This window comes from Hesperophylax consimilis, chromosome 3, assembly GCF_061612785.1.
Source record: "Hesperophylax consimilis isolate HC1 chromosome 3, BYU_Hcon_1.0, whole genome shotgun sequence".
In the NCBI taxonomy this organism is placed as follows: domain Eukaryota; kingdom Metazoa; phylum Arthropoda; class Insecta; order Trichoptera; family Limnephilidae; genus Hesperophylax; species Hesperophylax consimilis.
The window spans coordinates 29,354,802-29,378,460 of NC_142838.1; the positions used below are offsets into that span (position 1 = coordinate 29,354,802).

The window sequence follows — 23,659 nt, forward strand, 5'->3', positions numbered from 1 at the left end:
AGTTTTTTTTTGCTAAATATTATTAATAGTGGTACTTACAAACTTATCCTGTCACTTTTATAAACTGGGTGTTTCTTGTACCCGCACCATAACGCACTTTATCCGGATAACTCCACTGAACTAAGTGATAATTGCTAACTATCTCCTTCACACTCCACACTTATCACTTATCAGTCTTATCACTTATCATTTATCATTATCTCTTCGCGGTTTCACTGAAATGTATGATAACAGGTAAATAAATAACAGTTAAATAAAATAAATTCCTAGAAAAATTATAAATTATAAATTGCGTGGTTTGGGTGTGTCGAATTCATTGATTAAAAATTATTATATAATATTCCTAAAGAATTCTTAGTCAAGTTTGTAAGATCCACAATAATCAATTAAACTTTATTAATGAATTCAGCTTACTAATGCATACATGGATACATACATGAATAATACTAACCAGATAAAACAGAGTAGTGACAAAATAGAACATAATTAAAAATAAGGGTCAGGTTAGGTTAGGTTAGGTTTGTTAAAAAAAATAACTTACATTTTATCACTGAAACCACCGACAACACGATAATGTAAAGAGATCATCAGTGGCATCCAATACCTTCGACGACAAAAGTCAAGGGTAACAAAGTAACAAATGCTTGACAGAATGTACCAATTATTTCATTTAATTTTTTGTTAGATATTTGGTGACTTACAGCGCCCTTGAGGTGATTTTTCACAAAAACTATTAGAATTATTATAATAGAAATGGGTTGAATAAAATGAGATAAAATCGTGACTTTAAAAATTCAAAGAAGCACAGTAGTAAAAATAACTTCTAAGCTAGAAATAATATTTGCAATGATTTAACTCGGTGCTTTTCCATTTGACATAAAGCAAGAAACCCCTCAACGCCACACTAACTATGAATCCATCAGGCAACGGAAGTAACTCGTAAAGAAATTTATGATTAGTCATTCAGTAATTTGTTTGAATGCACTGCAGGAGGCTTTCTTTTTACACAAAGGATCTAGATTCTTAGAAAATATAGCAATAAAGTCGTCGTCCGGAGCCCTTCCGTAATCGCTGTTTTAAATCCAAACACTTAAATGGGTACTTGTCTAAAGAATAATATTATTGTTTGAATACAAGAATGCGTAGCTGCATAGACAATAGATACTTGAACATTGAACAAACAACAATTAATTATTGACCTATTTATTGTCTATCTTTTATTGTCTATTAACTGTTTGTATAACGTCATACTGCGCCCATGTTTTATTAGCCGTCACATCTACAAAAAATGCAGTTAATACGCGTTATTTAAATAAAAATATGTCTTATTCAACGTTACTCATAATCACGCGCATAATCAGTGGCTGACAAAATTTTAAACCGCCCGACCGCCAGGATTAGGGAGGTATTACTATTGTAAAGGAGATCGCGGACAAACAATCTGGTAAATTTGACAAATATCGATTAGTCGCACAATTAAAATGTAAAAAAGCAGTAATACCCATTGGCAGAACCAACTGAGGAATATTTTAAATCGAAATATCGATTTACCAGAGCAATTACGGAAAGTATAATCAAATTGGCCAAATTTCGAAGCAATTCAAAGTAGACCGGGTCAATGACATGGCAAATGTCATCTGAAAAAACGTGATGTTAGCAATTAACCGCAAAATGCAAAAATGAGATGATGCTGCAGCGGCGTATTAGGGTATCTTCATAAAAGACTGAAAGTGTTCTCATTAAGATCAAATTTAATATTAAATGTTCATTAGGTGATATTTTCAAATAAATAGTAATAATAATTGAAGATGAGAGAAGAGGAGGTATTTTTGAGAAGATTGATTTTGTAAGGAGGTTTCCTTACAAAATCAAACTATGTGTAGACACCGTCGTAAAAACTATTATCTTACCATAGAGCAGAAATTTTGAGTACCTACTGAATTATCAAAAAAAAACCCTTTTGTAAAATGTTCTCTGGCGTCATGAAATTTACAGTTTAATTTATAGGTCAACGCAACTATTTCAAACTATTAAGACGAGCCATTCTTTTGCAAAGAAAGTCACACTGTTCTTCCACATTTTCAAACTGTTCAACAAGAAACACGAGTGCTGCTCAAGTGAAATCGGGTAATAAAACTACCATTCGAATATTGCACACGATGCTTATTTTTAACTTAAATGCAAAATATGTACAGCTCTTAAAGGAAGCACAACAGATTTTAAAATATTGTAAATAACTTATAGAATCCTGACTGTAGGCAGGTCAGTTATAATACTCCAACGTCAGTGCACATTATTTTATTACCAACAATGCGTCGGCGGTGCAGCTTTGAGTACTCAGTAGTGCATTCAGGATCAGTTTTTCTCTCCACTCTATATTTTGTACCTAATGGTACTCTTTTCAGTTTATGTGAGTCACCAGAATATATATTTTTTTTAAATTTGCAAAAAACTGAAAAGTCATTATTTCCAGCCTCACGTTTTTTCAGCCTTTTCTATGCAAAAATTATAATTTTTTCAGAAAAACATAGTTTACAAAATTCTATATCTTAACTATAAAATATTTCCCTGTGTTCATCGCAAGTACCTACCTACCCCTGACATAGTTTTACGCCCTTCATAAATAATTAACCCCATGCAATAATTAGTCGCCTGAAATATCAATACAAATTGAAAATATCACCCGAGTAAAAACAAATGCCGCCAACGGGAATTGAAAAACTCTGAAACCAAGGAAAGCATTGGAAATAAGCCGGCATAGCGCAGTGGTTTCTGAGCACCTGACATAAACCTATGCATAAAACCTTGTCTTATAAACATTAGTTAATCATTAAAAATAATTTCCTTATCTTGTTGGTTTCACATTTCGTCTCATGTAACGGATTGTAAGATGTATACGTATATAATCTAAAATCTAAGCAATTAACCTAACTTTAGGTGTTTTAATAAAGAATTAAGTTTTTTTTTCTAGCAGTGCCCTTGAGGAGATATTCCACAAAAGAGCGTTATTTAAAAAAAGGAAACTATTATTATCATCACGAAAACTCCGAGTTAAATCAAGGACAATCTAAATTTACCCATCCCAAAAAATGTACACCTTGTAAATGTCAACACCGATATGATTGACGGAAAATTGGCGTCTATGGTATAATGTTGGCAAATAAAAAGGATCGGCAGGGTCAAACGAAATCGAGCGATAATAATTCATAATTCGCTGTAAACACAACAAACAGACAGATGGCTAACATCTTCACGAACATCTGGAAATATTAAACAATGGTAAAACTAACACACGGGACTTCCTTTACCTCTGCGGCAATCGCAATGCAAACTTCGAGGGGTGAAATGTATTGTAACAATATTACATAGTAGTAATAATGTTTAATACTTTCCGCACATGTTACGCATTGATGTAAACCAGAATAAGTACATTCATTATATATTGTACGATTCTAAAAGTAGGTAATTTGTTAGTACCAAGCTTTTTCTTCTTTGAAAAATGTTGAGAAAACATTTCAAGACACCAGAGCTCATTGTTAAAGAGTTTTAGATGAGATGAACTAACAGATCTCCATGTATGTATTATTTTTCTTTTTTGAAGTGAAACTTCTTTACGGGCGTTATGCATTTTCGAGGACCGGAGTAAAACCGACTCATGACCGTCACGAAAAACCGTGATCATTTCGCTATAGGAGCCTAGCTAATATTATATACCTAGTTTAGGTCACTCTCCAAACTCAGCTTCGCGGTCTAGAGGCAGAGCGCCCGACTCTTGTCGTGAAGAACCGAGGTTCGATCCCCGCTTTAACTTTTTTTTTTTTCTTTTTGTAATTTTTTTAATACGAGGAAAAGTGATAAAATGCTCTCGTGCTGCGACTTTTAGATATTTTGACTATATGATATTTTGGTCGAAATATAGCTTACAAATCGAGCCGGTAGAGTCGCTCGGTATTTTGATTAATAATTTTTATTTTGAATCATTAAAATTACTAATCAAGGCCGATAACGCGACTAATTACCCTCGCAGACGTGCGTGACAAGTTTTTTTAGTAAAAAACACAGCCGTAAGTGAGTTTTTCAAAATTTATAAATGTTTTTCAAATTCATACTCCATACCGGTATGAGACTGTTAAAACACGATAGATCTTTTCCAAAACGGACAAATATACGGAAATATTTTGAAAAACGACAAATATGACTTCACACTGCCGATATATCTTCGATTCGACCCTATATAAAGCGTTAACGAGACTTTATGTGATATTATTCATTTGCCGTGTTTGAAAACGATGTATACGCGGTTCTCGTCGCGCGAGATACCTCTCCTCGCGGTCTAGAGGCAGAGCGTTCGACACTCGTTATGCAGGACCCGGGTTCGAATCCCATATTTTTATAACTTTTAATTTTTTTTTATCACATGCTACTTATAAATATGTCAATAGACAGAAAAAAGAGAGAATGAAATGAAAAGAGAGAGAGAAGAATACTAAAAGTTTCACTTCCGTCGTGCGTAGGCTTGCCACACACTGTATTTTTTTTCTTCTTTTTTTTCTGTTTTCTATTTTATAATAGCTTGTCTTATTCTTCTTTTATTTATTTTCGTTTTTCTGTTCTATTTTATATTTTCAATTTCCGTTATAAATTTTCTACTGTAATCCTTCCTATTTTCAACACGTTTATATATTTAGTTCATATGTTCACACTAGACCTCACATAACTATATTCCATTGGTCACCATGAAACGGGCAGTCGCCTAGTACGGTGATTTAATGTATCATATATAAATAAATGTTTTAATGTATTATCATGTATTTTATAAATACATAAAAATTATTTGGAAGAGACATGAAGCGAAAAAATAGGTTCCGCTTTTTTACCTCCAACTGACCTCCAACTCTCATAACGCTCTAACCGATTGTTAACAAGTTTCGACGAGATATAATTAGAGGCGCTACTGATAAAACACAAGGTAATTTTTTATAGCATTTCAGTCGGTAACGGAGCTAATAAATAATGTTATATCATTCTTCCATTCCTCTTGTGGCCGCTTACACATATTTTTTCGAAATATCAGTTCGAATTTTTGTTATATCTGATACCGCACAATAGTTCCAACTGATTCCTGGTAACCGGAGCCAGTGAGACTATGGCATTTCCATTCCATTATGTTGTGGGGCTGAAGGGTAAGGATAGGAGAAGGAGATGGCCGTTTTAAACCGTGAAGGAGCCCAAAATATTATTTTGCATTTGGAATGGTCAAATACAAATTAAACATATGTTTTTATTTAATTTTGGGTAGATTATCTAAATACCTATATCCTAGATAAAAAAAGACTTGTTACGAACTAAAGCAATGTATCCTGCTCCCTTAAACATTTCGCATCAAATACCAGATGCCCTGCATTGTTCGCAGCGTAGCTCCTCTGCAAGTACATATATCCACAAAAGGCTGTGGTGTCGCGAGACTGGCGCAATATTTATGCCGATTATTTGTAAATTTCCTTCGGCCATATAATTCCATTGGCTGAGAGGGAATCGTAAATTCGGCATCACGCCTTCCACCTCCAGGTGACGGCGAACCGGTTAAGGATAAACAGGGCTGCCAACTTGTTTAACAAGAAAAAACAATAAAAGCTTTTTATATCCAGAGACAGAAACAAGTATCTCACTTACTTAAAACGTGGTTATGACTTGCTACAATACAATGGAATGCTTTCCGCGTACTGAAAATACTGAAATAATATTACACGATAGTAATGTAACTTCAACCATGAAAATACTGGTTCGACTCCAGTACCTAATAATTGAAGCTTAAAAATAGAACCATCTCATTATAAATTGTTACCCAACTTGGAGAACGTGTTTGACGTAAAAATATTTTATGTAATAGATTGTTGAACATCGCCGTGTTTCCGTATAAGAAAAAAAAACCTTTTCTATAACTTTAAAAAAAACAGCGCTATACAAATCATCCAAATATTAAATAACACATGAATATGTACAGATAAAAAGGATTTACTTTAAAAAATAATAATTATCCAATTGAAAAAAAAACTGTCTAATATTTTATTTTATAATCAGATTATTCAAGGGAAAAATCACGGTAACTCTAATTACCCTTTACACAGATTTAAAAAAAATGTGAAGCAAAATATTTAAATACCATCTCGAAAGCAACATATTGTTCTCATTCATATTATTATATACCAATCATTTAAAGCTGATGGTGTTTTTTTTAATATTTATCTACACCTTTCCGACGTTTCCCATAGACAAGTTTTAAATGACTGACGATTTGGCAAAATAATTATTTTTCTCTTTGAAAATGGGACTAACTCATTGGTGTTGACTCCATTGCTTCATTTTTCTACAGCAATTTGCGGAAAATTAATATGCACATGCGAGAAACGTGATATTAAAAGGACTAGTCAACTCTGAAAGGATTGACCATGCTTGTTAAGCTGGACTGTAAGTTAATATAATACCTTCCTTCCGCTTGGAAGCACCGCAGGAATGTATTTAATACAACTCGGTGACACACGGTGCTACGGTCCCATACAGGGTTAAGGACAAAATTGAATTATTTTTTTATTGTAAATAGTCGCCTAAATAATATACATTTCTACAGGTTGGATGACTATCAACATGGTCATCATTACATTCAGTAATTTATTGTAAAAGTGCAACTTTCGGTTGAGTCTACGGTTTATGTATGAGTATTAGTAGAAAATATGTAGTTAAAGAATATAAAGTCAACTAATCAAGCTATGTGCATATACATTATTATGATTTTTATTATCGACCTATAGAGATGTAACTTATTATAGCGATTTTAATGTTATTTTTTGTCCTAAGCCTTGTATAGGATGCAACAATGTGCGACAATTTAAACTACTTGAAATCGGTACTTATCGAATATGTTATCGTACAACAACATACTATGGCGGTGAAACAATCGTTAACTATTCTAACATTTCCTCCTCCAATCGCACTTAACCTACATAATATACAGGATGTCCCAAAAAATAGTGTCAAGCGGAAGTCCGGAGGTGGAGCCCCCCTAGGGGTATCCAAATCACCCCGTGTATTTTCCGCGATTTTTTGTAGTTTTTGATTTATAATTTTTATTCGTATTTTTGTGAAACCTTTACTTACAAGAGATTATTGATCACAGAGACGTGAATTATTGAGATACATCCTTGATTTTTTTTCTAATTAGGTGAATGGTATACCTTGTATATCTGCCCACAGTTGTTTTGTGTCTACAAGGTATAATATTCATCTAATTATTTAAAAAAAAAACTAGTATGCATCTCAATGATTCATGTATCAGTGATCAATAATCTCTTAAGTCAAGTTTTTTTTTTAAATTACGAAAATAACATCAAAACTCGAATTCCACAAAAAGTCGCGGAACATACATGGGGGTGGTTTGGGTACCCCTAGGAGTGCTCAACCTATAGACCTCCACTTATTTTTTGAGACACCCTGTATATTTAATTTTTATTAAAGAAGGTCGTGAACATATACTAATAAACTAACTAGTTCATGATAAACTGCTTGACTCTACGCAAAATGGTGGTTCGTCGGATTAACAATCCACTGTAAACAGATCAACTGCCATATATTTAGCACAGAAGAAACGTAGACAGAGGCTGTTTCTGTTTTATAGGTAATGCAAAGGAGCCTGCTCTGAGGAATTACCGGCATTGATCTGCTGGTGAGAAACTTGACGGTGAACTGAAAAAGTGAAAGCCAAATAAAAAAAGTCACCGACTCAACCCATCTTTCCTTAAAACGTTTCCCGATCGGGTCGCGATTTATTCCAGGCGCCCTATAACAACTCGAGTCAGAACAAAAAGCAAACGCAGCAAAATTATCCTAACTTGTCATGAAAAGAGTCGAAAATGATTTTTCAATGCGGAATATTGGCAGCCATCTTAGCTATCTAAATGTGCGGTGAGAAAAATGAAGACAATATTGTTAGTTATTCTAAGTATGATACAGTTAAATATGAGATAAGGTCCCATAAGCTCAGTTGGTAGAGCGGTGCCCCGGCAAGGCAAGGGTCCCGAGTTCGAGTCCTAGATGTGACCCTATCTTTTTCTGATTTTTCTGTTTCAAATTTTAGTTTAGGAATCGCTAATATTGTCTTCAATATTTAAATAAAATATTATTATAACAAAATGCCATCCCTGGTTTTATATGCACCCACATTGCAAGGCTCCTGGCCCACTCGACCTCTCGGTACAGTAAAGACATACAGAATCCGCAAAACAGGACTTTTGCCACAGCTTTAACACCAGTTGACTACCAACTATTGTATATAAATCACACGTTAATCATTTTATTTTACACCAGACGTTAAATACATAACAATTTTTACCTAAACCTTGGATCGTTTGAACGAGGAAAAAATCATGATAAGGAACTGCATCTCGAAGAGTTTTAAATGTTCGTGATATGTTACGGTCATTAATTTGACTGCAAAAACATAATACCGCTTCTTATCGTGTCCTATATTTTGGATCCAGGGTAAATAGCGCGACTTCGCAATCGTGCAAACTGAGAAAACAAAGGCCACCGGGTCGTAAACTTAGAGATTTATCGGCGCCTACTTGTGTTTATACTTGATGCTGGAATTAGATACATATTATAAGGTTATAAAATACATGTACTTTCATTTGTATACTGTTACATTTGTTTCAAACATTTCAAAATAATATATCATGTAGAATGAACGTACTTTGAAAATTACATTAGCTCCTAACAGGAGTCCCTGAGGAATATAATTTCCCTCATGACCTATTTTTAGCGATGCGGTGTGGAGGTCTTTAAAGGAAATGAAGGAGAGGGTTTTGGGAAGGAAAAATGTTTGAGGGATGGGTAGGAATCTGGGCGTCAATGTCCAGAAGTGACGTATGAATGCATCCCTCCCACTGCAGTGCAAGGAAGATTTTTTTTATTTTGATAATAGACGATACAATATAATAAAATAATACATAACTAATTACAATTCCCGGTTAGTGGAGAAGTATTCTCGAGTCTAGCGGGGTAGTTAGTGAATAAACTATTTTTTTTATTTTTTATTATTATTTTTTTTTATATTCTCTCATAAAAAGCAAATTGCTTGTGTGTATGGGATGAGGTATTATTTGTTTAATTTTTTTAATTAATTTATTTATTTTTATTATTATTTTTTTATTTATTTATTTAACTTTTTTAGATGGGTCGAGAGAGTCCGACTGGAGAGTCGAAAGAGTCTTTTCAACCAGCCTCCCAATCCGGCCACCACGCATTTGATGGGCAGACGCATCCATCGCTAAGATCTGGACATACCCCACCCCATGAACCCGGGCACCCCTGCTGGTCACTAAATGTAGCGTTCCACTTAGGGTGACCTATGGCAGATGTATTGGTTATCCAATGAATGGAATATGGAAGATTGAGGCATATTATTTACGGTTAGACCATGTCTGGTGTATGGTCTACGGGGTGCCAAATTTGTTATTTTGTGAAGAATTTTTATTTTTTTACTGACGCATTAGAAGTTTTTATTTTTATTAAGTATCATTTGATTGATTGATTGATTCTATGGGTAAAATAAGTAATAATTACTGGGAAAATTTAATACTACGTATAAACAGGACAACATTTCCGCGAGCCGAGCCGCGATAAATGGGAAAGTTGCTTTGTTCCTTTCCCATAATTTGCGGCTCAGCTCGAGGAAATTTTGTGCCTTTTTACGCACCACAATGTCTCAGACGTGATTATCAATTCGTCAATTTGCACTCATTGCATTGTTGACTTAACACCACAGATGGTCGAATTACAAATCAAGAGATCCGAAAGAAATACATTGCTGATGTTAGCGTTTCGAACAAGATTTAGAAAGTGACGTTTTGATTGGGCATGTGTGTTTCAGATATGATTTGTATAAGGAAATTTTGAGGACACCATAGAAACATCGTACTTTAATGTAAAATCAAAAAGAAGCGGGTCATGTCACGAGTCAGAAATAATAATAATAATAATAATAATTGGATAATTTGTAGAGCGCCGTTTTTGTGAAAAATCACCTCAAGGGCGCTGTACAATTTATTTCTTAGGATCTACATTTGTTATTTAGAAATGATACCAAAACATACTTACCTGGCAAGTCACTTCCAACAAACACACTTATATTAAAAAGTTTATGCTTATAAAAGATAGAACTGCACGCAGAGGAAAATACATCAAAAAAACACTGGTCGTCGCATGATCTTAAGTCTGCTATAGTTTTTATTTTAATTTAAATGTATTTTAACTGTCTTAAAAGCCTACAAATTGTTAGTTGTTATCATTTTTATTTATTTATTTTTAATTATTATTTTTATTTATTTTATTTTATTTTTAGTATTTTTTACATTTTGTTAATTTAAATTTAAATTGCCGTCAACTGTGAAAGTGGAGGTTTCTGAAATTATGGATACGACTGTCTGAAAAGGTGCGTTTTAAGTTTAGACCTAAATTCTGTCGAGTCTGCGATCATTCTCAAATCATGTGGCAGTCCATTCCAGGCTTTAGGTCCTGACACGGCAAAAGCACGCTCACCGAACTTAGTATCTGGTGTGCGCTTTGGTTCCTTCAACCTTCCGATAGCTGATGACGTTGCTGACCTAAGGGTTGACTGTCGGGAGTTGGAATCTTCTGGAATACACAATTCTGATAAATAAGCCGGAGCCATTCCGTTAAGTGACTTAAATACCATCCAGCATACCTTGAACTGGATTCTTTCAGGACATTTGAGCCAGTGCAGATTTTTGAGATGCTCTGAAATGTGGGAGTATTTAGATACTCCGGTGATAAGCCTTGCCGCGGCGTTGAAAACGGATTGTAATTTGTTGATTTGACATTTAGGGAGACTTGCATATATTCCGTTGCAATAATCTAGACGTGAAACAACATAGGAATTGACTAGCAATTTAGTCGCCTCTGTTGGCAGGTTTCTCCGCACTGCTTTAATTTGCCTTAATTGAAAGAACCCCGTGCTTACAGTTCTGTTCACCTGAGTTTTAAGGGAAAAATTAGCATCCAGATTGACACCCAGTAATTTGATGCACGTTTTTGGAGTGATGTCACTTCCAGAAATGGTTATTGGGGAGTTTTCAATGTTATGCTGACGTCTGCTTGTAGCAGTCCACAGAAACTCAGTCTTTGTGGGATTCAGTTTCAATCTATTTGAGGTCATCCAGCGAGTAATTGCTTCTATACACTCAGTTATACGAATTTTTAGACTGTTTATTTCTTCTGGTAAGCAGTAAAAGTAAACTTGCTGGTCATCAGCGTAGCAGTGAGATAGAAGGCCGAATGATTCTATTATTTTAGCGACATCATTTGTGAAGAGGATGAAGAGTAGTGGACCCAGAACGGACCCTTGGGGTACTCCAGATGAAAGGGTTGCATAATTTGATTGGTTTTTTCCTACTTTTACGGCTTGTAAACGGTTGGCCAGGTACGATGTCAGCCAGGTCTTAACATCGCAGTTTAAACCAAATGATTCATCTAATCGTTTAATAAGAAAGTCATGGTCAATCGTGTCAAATGCAGCACTCATGTCCAAGACTGAAAGAAGTGCCAGTTTACCCGACTCAATGGCAGTAGTTATGTCCGACAAAACACGTAGTAACCCGGTTTCTGTGGAGTGGAACCGTCTGTATGCAGATTGGTATTTAGTTAATAATTCATTTGAATTTAAGTGACATATGACCTGTGAGGCAGCGATTTTTTCTAATATTTTTGATATAAAAGGCAGATTTGAAACAGGTCGGTAATTTGAAAGATCTTCAGCGTCCAGTTGTGGTTTTTTTAATAATGGAGTTACGATAGCTGATTTAAGGGATTTTGGAAAGTCACCCGTGCTAAGTGACTTATTATAGTTTAAGATAGTTTATATATAGTTAAAATATAGTTTAAGGGTAAGGCGGAGATCTGTATCATCCCATCCTTACACTAACCCTGTGAATAAATTGCTGGTTGGTTGTTTGGGTAGATTGTTTATTCAATTTAGACCGGGTTTAAAATATCCCTGATCGGCTATCCATAGTGGTGGGGCACTACCATACTTGCCGCTATGTTTGCATGGTGGTTGTTTGAGTAGATTGTGTATTCAATGTAGACTGGGTTTAAAATATCCCTGACCGGCTATCCATAGTGGTGGGGGCACTACCATACTTGCCGCTATGTTTGCATGGTGGTTGTTTGAGTAGATTGTGTATTCAATGTAGACCGGGTTTAAAATATCCCTGACCGGCTATCCATGGTGGTGGGCGCACTACCATACTTGCCGCTAGGTTTGCATGGAGGTTGTTTGAGTAGATTGTGTATTCAATGTAGACTGGGTTTAAAATATCCCTGACCGGATCTCCATAGTGCTAGGCGCACTATCATACTTACCGCTATGTTTGCATGGTCATTGTTTGAGTAGATTGTGTATTCGATGTAGACTGGGTTTAAAATATCCCTGACCGGCTATCCATGGTGGTGGGCGCACTACCATACCTGCCGCTAGGTTTAGCGGTTGCATTAAATCGATTAACTTGTTTACTACTCGGTTTACAAATTATACAATAACGACCTAAATAAAATTGTGGAGTAAATTGTTCTATATGACCATTGTATATGTCAAAAAATCAGTAAAAAATATTCTGTTATTCCGACTCTTGGCATTACCCTTCAAAAGAATTTGATTAACTTGATCGTGCCGTTTTTACCTGGGTCTCTCCAAATTCTTCCATTCATTTGGACGTCACAAGTTCTCCTAAATTGATGAGGTATTAACGTATTGCACTCCGATAGCCAATATTCTGGCTTCCGAGCATTTGGTTGCTAGCTCCCATAGCCAAAATAGTGGCTTTCCCAGGCGGTAACTTTGAAGCTCTGTTTTCCCCATTTACCGATACAATTATGTGAATTTTATTTCACAATGGTGTGCACAAAGGATTAAATATTCCTTAAAATGTATTCATAGTCAAAATACATTAAAGGATTAGCTTATATAGGTGTTTCTTAGAATTTTTGGCTTTTTTGACCTACTTTGTATTTTTCTGTGTGCCGTTTTATTTGGTCAGTCTGTATCGGTACATTGTTCGCGGCGGAGCTCCTCCCACTGTGGTGACCATTATTCTGTGAACGTTTCAAAACTGAAATAACAATTAAATATTTTTAAATATATTCTTATCGCCATGGATCAATTTAACGAATATTTCGAAGAAAGTAATGATAACGATGTGTTTAGTAATATTAACGAACAAAGTGAAATAATAAATCAAAGTGTAAATAATATTGAATCTTCATTGAATAATGCTTTTGAAAACATTGAAGACTTCCAACCTGACTGTGATGACGACCTTTTGATATTTGATAACGTTGACTCTATTGTGAATAATTCTATACTAAACGGTAACGAATCAGATAGTGGAAGTGATATCGAAGCGCGACCAAGTAAAAGAAGGCGAGTTGTTTTTTCTGAAAGTGAAAGTGAATCAAACAGTGATAACTGGGAAATTTTAAGTAATATTTTTCAACCAAAAATGTATGATTTTTCCATTGGTAGCAGACGCGCTGGTCCTAATATCCCATCAAATTGTAATGAGCCGCTAGATTTTTTCAAATTGTTTTTTAGTGGTGAACTAATAAAATCCATAGTCAGTAATACTAATAATTACGCAAATAATATTATTTCAAATACTCAAAATTTAAGTAAAAATTCTCTTTGGCATTCTTGGAGAGATTTGGATGAAGGAGAATTTAGAGCTTTCTTGGGAGTCATATTAAATATGGGAGTGAGACCACATCCCAATCTCCAAGATTTCTTCTCGACTGCTTTTGTCGCGTACTCCCCATTTTCCAGAAGTGTTTTTAAAAGAGATCGTTTTTTACAAATATTTTGGATGCTACATCTCAGATTCAATGAAACAGATAACAACGAAACACTTGAAAAAAGAGTTGATAAAGTAAATGGATTTATGCAATATATAGACAGTAAATGTAGAGAATATATGATACCCCGTAAAGAAATAGTGGTAGACGAATCTGTTGTCAATTTTAAAGGCAGGATTTGTTTTAAAACTTATAATCCAAACAAACCAAATAAATGGGGCATCAGGATATACATTTTGGCGGATTCGGGATCTGGTTATATTTATTCATTTGTTCCGTATTATGGTGCCGTAACCACGAATAGGTTAATTAGACCTGATCTCCCATTTACTTCAAGAATTGTTTTACACCTATACAACAATTTATTAATTTCCATTCCTGAAGCTGAAGGCTTTCACATGTTTACTGACAGGCTATATACAAGCACGCAATTAGGAGAGGAATTGATGAAGTTAAAAACTCATCTAACTGGTACAATAATGACGACTAGAAAGCATATTCCATTACCAATAAAAAATGCTAAATTGAAGTCAGGTGAAACGATAACATGTGTCAAAAACAATGAATTGCTTCTTGCTTGGAAGGACAAGAGAATAGTTACAGTATATACCAATCATTATTCAAACGATTTTAAAATTGTAAGAAGAATAATGAGAGGTGGCGAAGAAGAAACCATAATGAAACCGAATATGATTATAAATTATACAAAATATATGGGAGGCGTGGATACCGCAGACCAGTATACTGCAGCCTACCCATTTTTGAGGAAAACATTAAAATGGTGACGAAAATTATTTTTTTGGGGTCTTGAAGTTTCTGTTGTTAACTCATATATTTTATATAAGGAAAAACAAAATGAAATGAAACTTAAGGCTATGACACATCTTGAATTTGTTGACAAACTTATCATTCAATTAGTCGGAAATCACAGAGGAGGATTAAATAGTACTAAAGGCAGACACTGTCTCGATCCAGAACAAAGGTTGGATGGAAAATTACACATACTAATGCCTCAAAATGAAAAAAAATGTCGTGAGTGTATAGTGTGTTCGGATAAAAAACAACGAAAAAGGACCATATATTTTTGTAAAACTTGTGACAATAAACCTGCTATGTGCGTTGGAGTGTGCTATGAAAAATATCATACCTTAAAAATTTATAAGTGATTAATTTTAATATGACAATAGACATTTATAGTGTTAAGTTATATATATATATATTATTTTTTTCAAATGTGTGTAAAACTGTTTATACTTGTCTCTTCAAAAACACTGTGTATCTGTTGAGATTCTTCTACCTCTTCTTATTTTACCTGCTCCGCCTCCTGGGACGATCTATCTTTTGTTTTCGGTGCCATTTTCAAGTAAGTAACATGTAATAATCCAAAACTAGAGCCAATGAATTCTTTAGGAGGGTAGGTATTCCCGGAATACAAAGACCTAGTAAACCATTGATTTACAACGTTAGCCGGACAAGCAATAGGGTGCTCACGAAAACATCTTTACAAATATATTTTAAATATTTCGAACAAAAAAGACACCTCTTTTACGAAATAAGTACCTTCAATTTTGTAAGAAATATATTACTCATAATTTAAATGACTTACTAATTATCTTGACTTTAAATAATTGTGTTTTGTGACTTTTTCGAATAATGTCGTTCTAATATATTATCCCGCTGCAATGGTCACCATATAGGAGAAACAGGTTGTCCAAAAAGAATGAGTAAAATAATGTATTTTTTTAATCTTCTAAGGAAAGTATGTTTATTTTTTTCAACCCCAGAGTAGACTACTGGTCAATAGTGAATCCAATAGGAGTGCAAAGTGTTAATCAGACTGTTTTATTCACAAAACATGTTTCCCTTGTATTCGAAGATATCATTTTAAATTGCATAAATTCCATCAACATCAACAAGGCCAATTTTGCACTACGTAGCAATGCAAAATCATGTGTTTTTGGTTTGAAAATTTGGTCGCCTAGAAATGTTTCAGATGCTTTAAATAAATATCGCGAGTATAATACATCTAGGCCTTTGAAATAATCCAGTATTTTTTACGTAAGTCTTTTTATAAGCCCAGAAAAAAAAAATTTATAAGGTCTATGAAACTGCTTTAAAGTTCAAAATTTCCTACTTTTATTTTATTTATTTATTTATTTTTACATTAGATACATTTAAAGCAGATATAACAGTAATAACATAGCATTAGGTATGAGAGCATAATTGAATCCTATAATTTCTATACTTACGAACACATTTTCGGTTATGGTTTTATTGTGTAATGTGGCAAATTAAGTTATTTATAAAATGATCGGAAAACATTTAAATATTTATGCCTGAACATCAACAAAATAAAATAAAAGGCACTTTTTCGCCATGTTTTTTTCTCGCCTAAATCAAAACATCTGGATGGTGTTAAGCGGGAATTTAAGCCTTATCGCCATCTAAATGTTATTGATGGCGGCTCGATTCAAAATATTACACGACGTAGTGCATCGCCTTAAATAACAAAAGCCTTTGATTTCTTCTTCTTTAAATATTATGATCCTAGTTTCAGCACGCTTTTCCATTAACTTAATTGCAAAATATTTAGTTAAGTTTTTACCACATTATGTAAAGGAATTCGTTTGAACTAATTAAATAGCGTAAGTTGGCGTTGCTTTTTACTAGCGGCTTATAAAATCGCTTTAAATAACGCAAATATTGGCATCGAAGAGCGCAAACAAATCCACGGATTCTGTTCAATGTCAGTGGGGCGGACAATTAATTTTCAACACTGAGAAACAAAAATGATTAAATTATTTTAGGTCAATATCAAAGCCTCGTTACAAGATTAACGAAAGATACAAAGATGCAACAGAAATCATCTGATCAGGGCAGTGGATGTCCATGAAATTTTAGGATGCATCTGCTATATTTAATTTTATAGGCAAGCTGTAAATGTTTAATAGGCAGTTAAAAATTTCTCGGATTGCAGCAATCACAGTTTTTTACAATGCACACGCGTATCTTGTATAAATATCTTAACTATAAAGAAGAAAATGTGTTAGTTTACGTTGTACTCCGACGCAGTAAAATTTGCACATCTGAAAATTGTAGGACAAAGAAACTATTTTCAGCTCGCAACTTAAGTTCTATTCGTGAACTATGGAGCTTTCAAGTATCTTTTATGTAAATAAAAAAAAATCAGAAGCCACTTTTTATTTGGTTCTATATTTGTCAATTATTTAAGAAGATAAAACGAGTTGTAGAGAGATGCTGGGTGTAGAATTCAATTATTAATAAGATAAAACGAGTCGTAGAGAGATGCTGGATATAGAATTCAATAGTGAGATGCTGGGTGTAAAATTCAATAGAGATGCTGGATGTAGAATTCAATAGAAAATTGCTGGACGTAGAATAGTTAATCAAGCTCTTGCTCAAAACAAAACTTTGATTTGGTTGTAGACAAGTACGTAAAAATTTAAAAATAATTATAATGTTTTTTTTATTCTTCAATGTTGTGCCGTCCAACAAGTACTATCTAATCGACGTCAACAGATGGTAGGCTCTGCCAAAACGGAAATAAGTGCACAGATGACATTGAGAGGATAATTGCTAAGTAAATACTCTCAGTGGCCAACAATATACAAGACCAGACAATGCGGCCAGAAATGTTCTGAATCCTCCGCCAACATCTTAGGAACATCTGGGCTTAAAAAAGAGAAAACTAGAAATGCAAGCAGTATAGTTATATGAGTTGCATTGCAGTCTTGAATGGATTCTAGTCTTCAGCCCAGATTATATGAGTGGGTATACTCAGAATTTGAAAAATCTGCCAAAAATAAATATTGTCTCATGAGACCCGAACTTTTAAAAGTTATTTTTCATCTGTGACGTTATAGCAAACAATCTGACTGACATGTCCGTTTCCATAATATTAAATTTCTTCTTAATATTTATTGAAAATACTTTCTAAAAATTGGTGACTAAATTTAATATGTCGATCATTATTCATGTCATATCGTATAAGATATTTCGGGTGAACAAACTTGACATGTGATAATTTTTTATTGCTTATCAAAGCAAATACTTGCTCTTCTGTAGACGAAGATGGAACCGATATCAGAATTCATAAGGTCAGAATTATTGTATCTGTACGACGCAGCGTCTGACAATTATAAGCGGTGTTCTGGCTCATGTACATTGGGCTCACAACAGAATTCTTCAGTTCCATCCTTAGGGTGGGTTTTTTCATTTACCGAGAATGCTAAATGCAATGCTAATTGTAAAAGTAAACAGTAAAAGTCATAGAAATGAGTTTTTTCATTTGACATTTACCGTTTACTTTTACCTACAATCTTACAGCTAGGCAACCGTGCTGTAAATGCTAATTGTAAAGTAAAAAATGGCTGCCATTGCCGAAGTGACAGTTCAAGAGTTTAGAGGTTATTTTTTGTTGTAGCTATTTGGCGGTATTTGCTATTATATATTACCAATATTACTTAACAATAAGTTTGCAACAAGTGACAGTTCTTCAAGTTCTGATGATGAAGTTGTAATGAATATGACGCGACGTGTTAAGCGACATAATATACGTCGGAACATGTATCTAATGGAAGATCATGATTTTATTTGCCGATTTCGTGTCAATAAGGAAACTGCTCGACTTTTAACTACATTAATCGCAGATATGATATGTACTCCCACCGATATGTAAGTAATGGTTAATAAAATGAAATTACAAACATTTTTACAACAATTTATTCAAATTACATCACGTAAATAGAATGATAATGACTTTCTTTCTCTCCTTAGGAATAATGCTGTCAAACCATCTGAACAGCTGTTACTGGCTTTGCGGTTTTATGCAACTGGTTCAATGCAAAGAGTACTTGGGGACATTGCAAATGTACACAAAAGTACAGTATGTAAAATAATTTTCAATGTGTCAAAGGCGATAGCGTCACTCAATAAAAACTTTATATCAATGCCCAGAAGTGACGCTGAAATGTTAGAGAATAACAGAAAGTTTCATAGATTGGCCAAATTCCCAAATGTTATAGGAGCCATCGATTGTACCCATGTACCAATAACATCTCCAGGTAAATAAGCTTTTCGTGTTTTTATTTAACTGTAATAAGTAAGATTAAGAAAGGGCCCTCAGATGGTTTGGGCATGCAGAGCGAATGAATGAAGAAAGAAGGAAAAGAAAGGAAAGGAGAACATATGACGCAAATGTGAATGGTGAAAGAAGTCTGGAATGCCCGAGGAAGACGTGGCACGATCAAGTGAATCAGATACTTAAGTCGGGCCATGTCAGGAGTCAGAAAAATAGATGAGTATGTATGAATGTAAATGAGACAAAACAGTAATATTTGGTTTTCGCATATATTTATGCAATTGGAATATACTGCAATATTTTATAATTTCATGTGGAAATACTGCGGAGTTATACAGAAACCGTAAAGGTTATTTCTCATACAATGTCCAAACAATTTGTAATGCTGATCTACTAATTTTGGATATTGTATGTAGATGGCCAGGAGCTAGCCATGACAGCACCATTTTTAATGGTAGCAACATTAAAGGCAGGTTGGAGAATGGAGATTTTGGAAGCAACGTAATTTTGGGAGATGGGGGTTATGGCGTGCAGCGCTACCTTTTAACACCTCTTAGGAATCCAATTACACCAGGGCAGGAACTATACAATAGATGCCATATTCGCACCAGAAATCCAGTAGAGCGTTCGTATGGTGTCTGGAAGAGACGTTTTCCCTGCATTGCGACCAAATTAAGATTAAATCAAAACAGAATCGAAAGTGTCATACTTGCCACCGCAGTTTTACACAATATTTGTTTAAAAAAGAACATTCCTGAGGTAGATCCGGAAATGTATGTTGAGCTCGACAGATATGATCCGAATGGATAACAATGAAGGCGGTGGCAGCGGTGCGCCGACCACCTCTGGAAGCAATGCTAGGGAAGCACTCATTCATTCCTATTTTGACCACTAAGTATTTATTCCTTGTATCCTTCATATTTATGAACATAGATAACCACTTTCTTACAGTACTCCATTAAGTGACCCTTTGCAGGTTTTCATTGACATAAATTCATTAGAAATTAGAAGGATCCAACTCAATACATAGAAGTATGAATGTGGCGGAAGCAGAGGAGGTTTATATACATATATTAAATATATTATTTTTTTTTGGTTGGCTGTCAGAGACGCAATGTGAAAACCATTGTACCTCATTGCAGTGTGTACTGTGCACATTATATGGAATAAGAAATAAGAAAACGAGGAATTGAAATGATGCACTCTTTTAAAAATATGATTTATGTATTATTTATTATTTAATTAACAATTAAATTCACTTAATTGTTTTTGTAATATAAGTATTTCTAAACTTTTTTTGTAGTTCAAAGTTTTCCATCTCAACAGCATGTTTTTCTTCTTTTCTTTCATTATCCCGCTTCATCATATTTATTTCCATTTGTAATTTCTCTCCCTTCAATTCTATTAAATTAGTAGTGCTGACAGAAAGATTTGTCTGTTTTGGGGAATTTTTTGTATGAAACCTTTTGCGAATGTCTGGAAAAAGATAATAAACACACTTTTTTATTTATTGGATTCATAAATTAATTTATACACAAATTTTTATTGATAAAAATGTTTCCACTTACTTCTCAAGGGAGTTTCTGCTGGGAAATTATTCTGGTTTTCAATATTTATAAGGTCAACATCTACCACTGATGACTGCTGACATGGAAGTATATCCATTCCAGGATTTTCTTCTGAAATCAAAAAATAGCTATGTACTTAAACTTCTGCTTAAAGAAATGATGACAGTTGGTGGGAGCAAGTCTTTAACGGGCGGTTGCTTTGCAGGTTGAGATTGAAGTTTGTAAATTACATGTTTATCTGCCTGGCCGCAAGGATCTCAAGCATCTATACAACATTATAAAATTAGAGAATTTCTTACCTGAACCCATGAGCTGCTGTACAATTTGTAGTTTGTCAGCGCTTAATTTAGAACTGTTTGTGTTTGATGTAGCTGAAAAGATGAATTATATTTATATAAATACCAAACCGGCTTGTTTTTTTTTTAGACATCACCTTTGTTAAAAGTTTAACTTGTTATTATATAAAAATAACTGTAAACTGCATGAAAAATATGATGAAATAATGAGACAACAGTATTCATCACCACACCCCGCGGCAAGAGATAATCCACATTACTGCATCTACACACCACATCACATGATATACATTTATTTCCTTAGGAATATGACGTGTCTATGAGAACTTACAATCTCCATCGTATGTTGAGGAAATCCCCACAATGGATTCCTTTATAATGCCCGAAATCCACTCAGAAGTTTCCGACATTGGCGGAATGGGAGGCCCACCACCTGTTTTTTGCTGTGACTGTTTTTGCTTTCCAGCTTCCTAAAATATACAAAACACACATTTTTTTCAATTATAAACAAGTGAAATTATCACGAATAGATGAGAGATAACATCAAATGAGTAGTGATTGTAATACCTTTCTAGCAACACGCTTTATATATTCCCACTTATATTTTAGCTGCTTCGTTGTCCGGAGCACATTTGTCGATGCATTGAACTCACTTGTCAAAGAGCTCCAGGCTTTTTCCCTGTCACGTGAGCCCAATGCATCAGATCTCTTGCACATAATTATGGCTCCATATTTTTGTAGCAAATCTTTTAAGATGTCGATTTCCCTCGCCGAAAAATTGTTTCCACGTTCGCTGCAAACATGTATACATTGGTTATATATTGAAAAATAACTATTAATATTAATTTAATTGAATTTTTACTTACTTTTCGACGATAAAACTCATTATTATTATTTAAATAACAATATTTACACCAGAAGATACAATCATAAACAACGCAATACGCATAGAATTCATAGAATGTTTGACATTTAATGTGTGAGTTGCCACATGAAAAAAATATATGAACAGCTCCCAAAACAAAAGTTTGGGAATTAGATTAGTTATCATGCTGTCATCCCTATTTACCTTTACTTTAGCAGTTGGCGTCGTGAAAAAACTCATTTTTCCTTAAATGTCAAATGTATTGCGAAAGTAACTGTAAACTGCACTGCTAAAAGTAAAGGTAAATGAAAAAACCCACCCTTAGAATAACAATCCTTCACACAAGTGGAAATGACAATAATACATTCTTATAGCAAAACTTGGTAACTTCTCGTAACAACTGTTGCTGAGCGAATGCTGATGAATTCCAGAAAATTCACACTATAAGAATTTCTGTGAAAATTTTGGTAATTAGTTTACCCGTCGTTTATATTGATTTTTAACACGAAGACATGAATTCAGTTAATTAGTTAAGACATTGTTAATATTGTGTTTTAACACGAATACATGAATTCTGTTAATTAGTCAACCAGTTGTTTATATTGCTTTTTAACACGAAGACATGAAATCAGTTAATTAGTTAATCCGTTTTTTGTGTTGATTTTTAACACGAATACATGAATTCTGTTCAATTTTGTGTCAGTTTCAAATAAGTAGGTGCCTAACTACCTATGTAAACAAAAAAACTAAAAAAACATGACAAAGGGAATATGAATCGGCTATTGGATAAAGCATTTTAATTGAAAGGAACCCTAAATCAGAATTCCCACGATCTATCAGAATGGTCTTGAAATGCCTGGTCCTTTACCAACAGTATATAAACATCTATTTGTCGTTGTGTTTAATTCGTAAAACTTCGTTTTTTTTTATTTGATTTAAATCTAATTTTGTAATGTTATTATAGCTTTTATTATTGTGACAGCTATTTCGGCGTTCAATGCCATTATTAAGATTAACCTGTGGTTATACCAATGAAATGACTTATTTATATGATTTTGTTTAACCCTACCATATTTTCATTGAATGTTTACACAGTGATTTATTAATATGCACTTAGAAAACAAAATGGGTGAGGCACCCCATTTGGCGATGGCAGGCTTGTCGCAATTGTTTTTAAATAACGGGAATTATAAAAAAAAAAATACTAAAAAAAATACTAAAATGTTGTTGCGAATTGCAAAGTGACCCGACAGAGAGAGTAGTGAACTTGTAGAAGCAGGGAGAATAGATAAAGTCGAATTACAAAACCAAATTCATGTCTTACCATAAAACCTGGAACGAGAAAACTGCCTCTTGATGGTTCGACAAAAATGAAGATGAGGTCTCGAGACCGTTTGGTAATTTGCACAGAAACAGCTGACGGGTCGGACAGCTGTTGAGAACGTGCTAAGCGGCAACAGACCAAGGGGGACAAGCGATTGTTATTTTAGAGAACAACTACTTGAAGGCGATCGTAAATCTTTTCAACTTTAAACCAATCCTGGGGCAACTTACACTACGGAACATGTTTAAAAGATCTTCAAACGATTGTTGCAGAAAAAATATATATATAACGAGAAGAAAGCCAATCCAAGCCATATCTGCTCTTTTTGTTCAGTTTGCACTAGGTACTCGACTAGTGGGTGACTTGTGGGGTAGCTCCCAGAGTATTGTCCTGGCCATAAAAATGTGTTGCTAATGTAATAGTCATCATTTTTAGCACATTTCGTTTTCACTCTTTAAAATGTAATGTGTAAAATTACTCAACTTATTTTACTTTTAATTTTCAAAATCATATCAGACATGTGAAAAAGCAGGTACAAAAATTATTTTCTAAATTAATAATTCTTTATTTGAAATGGGTACTTAT

At 34.2% G+C, this 23,659-nt stretch overlaps 2 protein-coding genes across 5 annotated transcripts in view; both read right to left on the reverse strand.

Moving 5' to 3' along the window:
* wdp (Leucine rich repeat protein windpipe) overlaps positions 1 to 23,659 on the reverse strand; it is an 85,683-nt gene that overhangs the window by 48,687 nt on the left and 13,337 nt on the right. The window contains exon 1 of one of the 4 annotated variants that reach the window (XM_089650195.1): positions 40 to 107. The exons of the other annotated variants lie outside the window; for them this stretch is intronic. The gene's annotated coding sequence lies outside the window, so the exon portion shown is untranslated. Of the gene's footprint in view, positions 1 to 39; positions 108 to 23,659 lie in introns of those variants that run through there. 4 annotated transcript variants of the gene reach the window in all.
* On the reverse strand, positions 20,171 to 22,051 carry LOC149425235 (myb/SANT-like DNA-binding domain-containing protein 3). The gene is made up of 6 exons (XM_089651031.1): positions 21,752 to 22,051; positions 21,453 to 21,678; positions 21,217 to 21,355; positions 20,889 to 20,960; positions 20,590 to 20,700; positions 20,171 to 20,497 (listed from the first exon to the last, which is right to left on the reverse strand). Exons 1-6 carry the CDS (start codon positions 21,769 to 21,771, stop codon positions 20,277 to 20,279), a joined length of 789 nt encoding a protein of 262 aa, XP_089507157.1. The 5' UTR covers positions 21,772 to 22,051; the 3' UTR covers positions 20,171 to 20,276.